Source organism: Erigeron canadensis, chromosome 5 (genome assembly GCF_010389155.1).
Source record: "Erigeron canadensis isolate Cc75 chromosome 5, C_canadensis_v1, whole genome shotgun sequence".
Taxonomy (NCBI): Eukaryota; Viridiplantae; Streptophyta; class Magnoliopsida; order Asterales; family Asteraceae; genus Erigeron; species Erigeron canadensis.
In genome coordinates, this window is record NC_057765.1 from 17,744,565 (window position 1) to 17,746,345 (window position 1,781).

The 1,781-nt window shown below is 41.4% G+C and overlaps 1 protein-coding gene across 1 annotated transcript; it reads left to right on the top strand.

The window, feature by feature from the left end:
* Positions 1-726: 726 nt before the first annotated feature.
* Positions 727-1,552, top strand: LOC122601275 (pectinesterase inhibitor 10-like). Its single transcript, XM_043774039.1, has 2 exons — positions 727-1,015; positions 1,101-1,552. Exons 1-2 carry the CDS (start codon positions 727-729, stop codon positions 1,550-1,552), a joined length of 741 nt encoding a protein of 246 aa, XP_043629974.1.
* Positions 1,553-1,781: the final 229 nt, after the last annotated feature.

Consider the following 1,781-nt stretch of genomic DNA (forward strand, 5'->3'; position numbering starts at 1 on the left):
TTTCGCTCATATTTTATTCGATGACTTGGTTGAGCGAATGAAAGGTAAGAGCAGGAAACCCTATGTTCCATTTATTTGAGGGATCTCACCCAATTAGTTTCTACAACTGGTGAGATTAATATACCTCGAAATATGATTCATCACTTCCGTAGAGAAGAAATAACCAATGAATCATCACGAGATGAGTTGGAAGAGGCTTCAGGCGGGCTTCAAAATAATGAAGGACCCACTAGAGTCCTCAATGTTGAAATGGTTCCACCAGTAACCCGGGTGGTTCCTGACCCTCAGCAGAATGTGAACCCCAAGAAATGATAAACCTCGTCGCCTTAGGAAAATGGGAGATGTAGTCGCTCCCATTAGTACCGTTACTAGCCATCCAGATTCCTCCCAACAGGAATATAGAGATGTCACAAGAGAAAACCCACAAGAAACCACTCCTAATATTCTTGTAGGGTGAGTGATGAAGAAAATAGAGGGTCAGCCCAACTCTCAGTAGAGTCCGTGTCAGCACAATCACTTGTACTTAGCCATATTTCTGACACAACTCTTGCACAAACTAGGGTTACTTGAGCCTTACCTCTAGTAATTCCAGTTTCACATTCTTCGACTGGTGATATCATGAAATGCAGATGGAACTTTAATTGTTGAACAAGAAAATGTTGATCAGGATGCTCAGATTGATTTGAATAGGGAAGTTGGTGATCAGACAGTTGGTGAAGCTCCGGTATGGAAGAAGATGAGTCACCTTTGTCTGATGATAATAACTTTGATGCTAACATGGATTTTCTTAGTGATATTGCGGCATCAGATATACCTCCACCAAAATCAACTGATATGCCACTACCTCCTGAATCACTAAATGCTCCACCACCGCCACCAGAATCAACCTTTGCACCACCTCCACAACCACCATCTTCACTTCCTTCAAATAAACCATATTTCAACCCCAGTTCCCTCCAAATTTCATCAGTTCAACCTCCACCACTTGAAACACCATCGTGTGCTGGACCCCACTGTTTTAACATTTGAAACATCTACTGAAGGAGTCCAGGCACAAGTCTCTATGGTAACCAGGATTAGTTCTGAACTTGCTTCTCCAGGTGGTCTCTCCATTTCTTCTTCCACCGAGGTCCAGGGCCTTTTGAATACGGTGGAGGATCTGGACAGATCACTCCAGTCTTCTTCTCAGGTTGTTTATGAATTTAAATCTTTATTGTCAAATAATCTTGCAACAAAAATGAACCTTTTTGCTGGGAATGAGAAGCTGGTATTTGAAAAGTTGAATGAACTAGTACTTGCCACAAACAGAAATTCTGAAAATCTTAAAGTGGCAGTCCAGGGAGTAGAAGAGCAACTGGTAGCTTCTGTTCAGACTACAGTCAAGGCAGAAATTGTACAACTTCTTGCAGGTCTGAAAGAAAATGTTCAGAAGTTGAACAAGTCAGTGAGCCATCTAGAAAGCAGGCCAACCCTTGACCAGAGTACAGTCATCAGTAACGTCAGTGGTGAAAGTGTCAGGAAGTTCAGATCATATGCTAAAAGAACTAACTAAACACATCTCTAGGTCAGTGCTTAGAAGTATACAAGATGGGTTGTTGCGTCAAGTTGTGAGAATGATTGAAAATGAGTTCCCCAAGCACTTGCCTTAAGAACTTGAAATTATCAAGAAGAAAGTTGTTGCACTCAGAAAGACTATTAATATTACCACTCCAATAGCAGACAGAACATTCAGGGCTTTAGATAGACATATGCTGGATCAATTGTGGAATGATCTCAAGTCT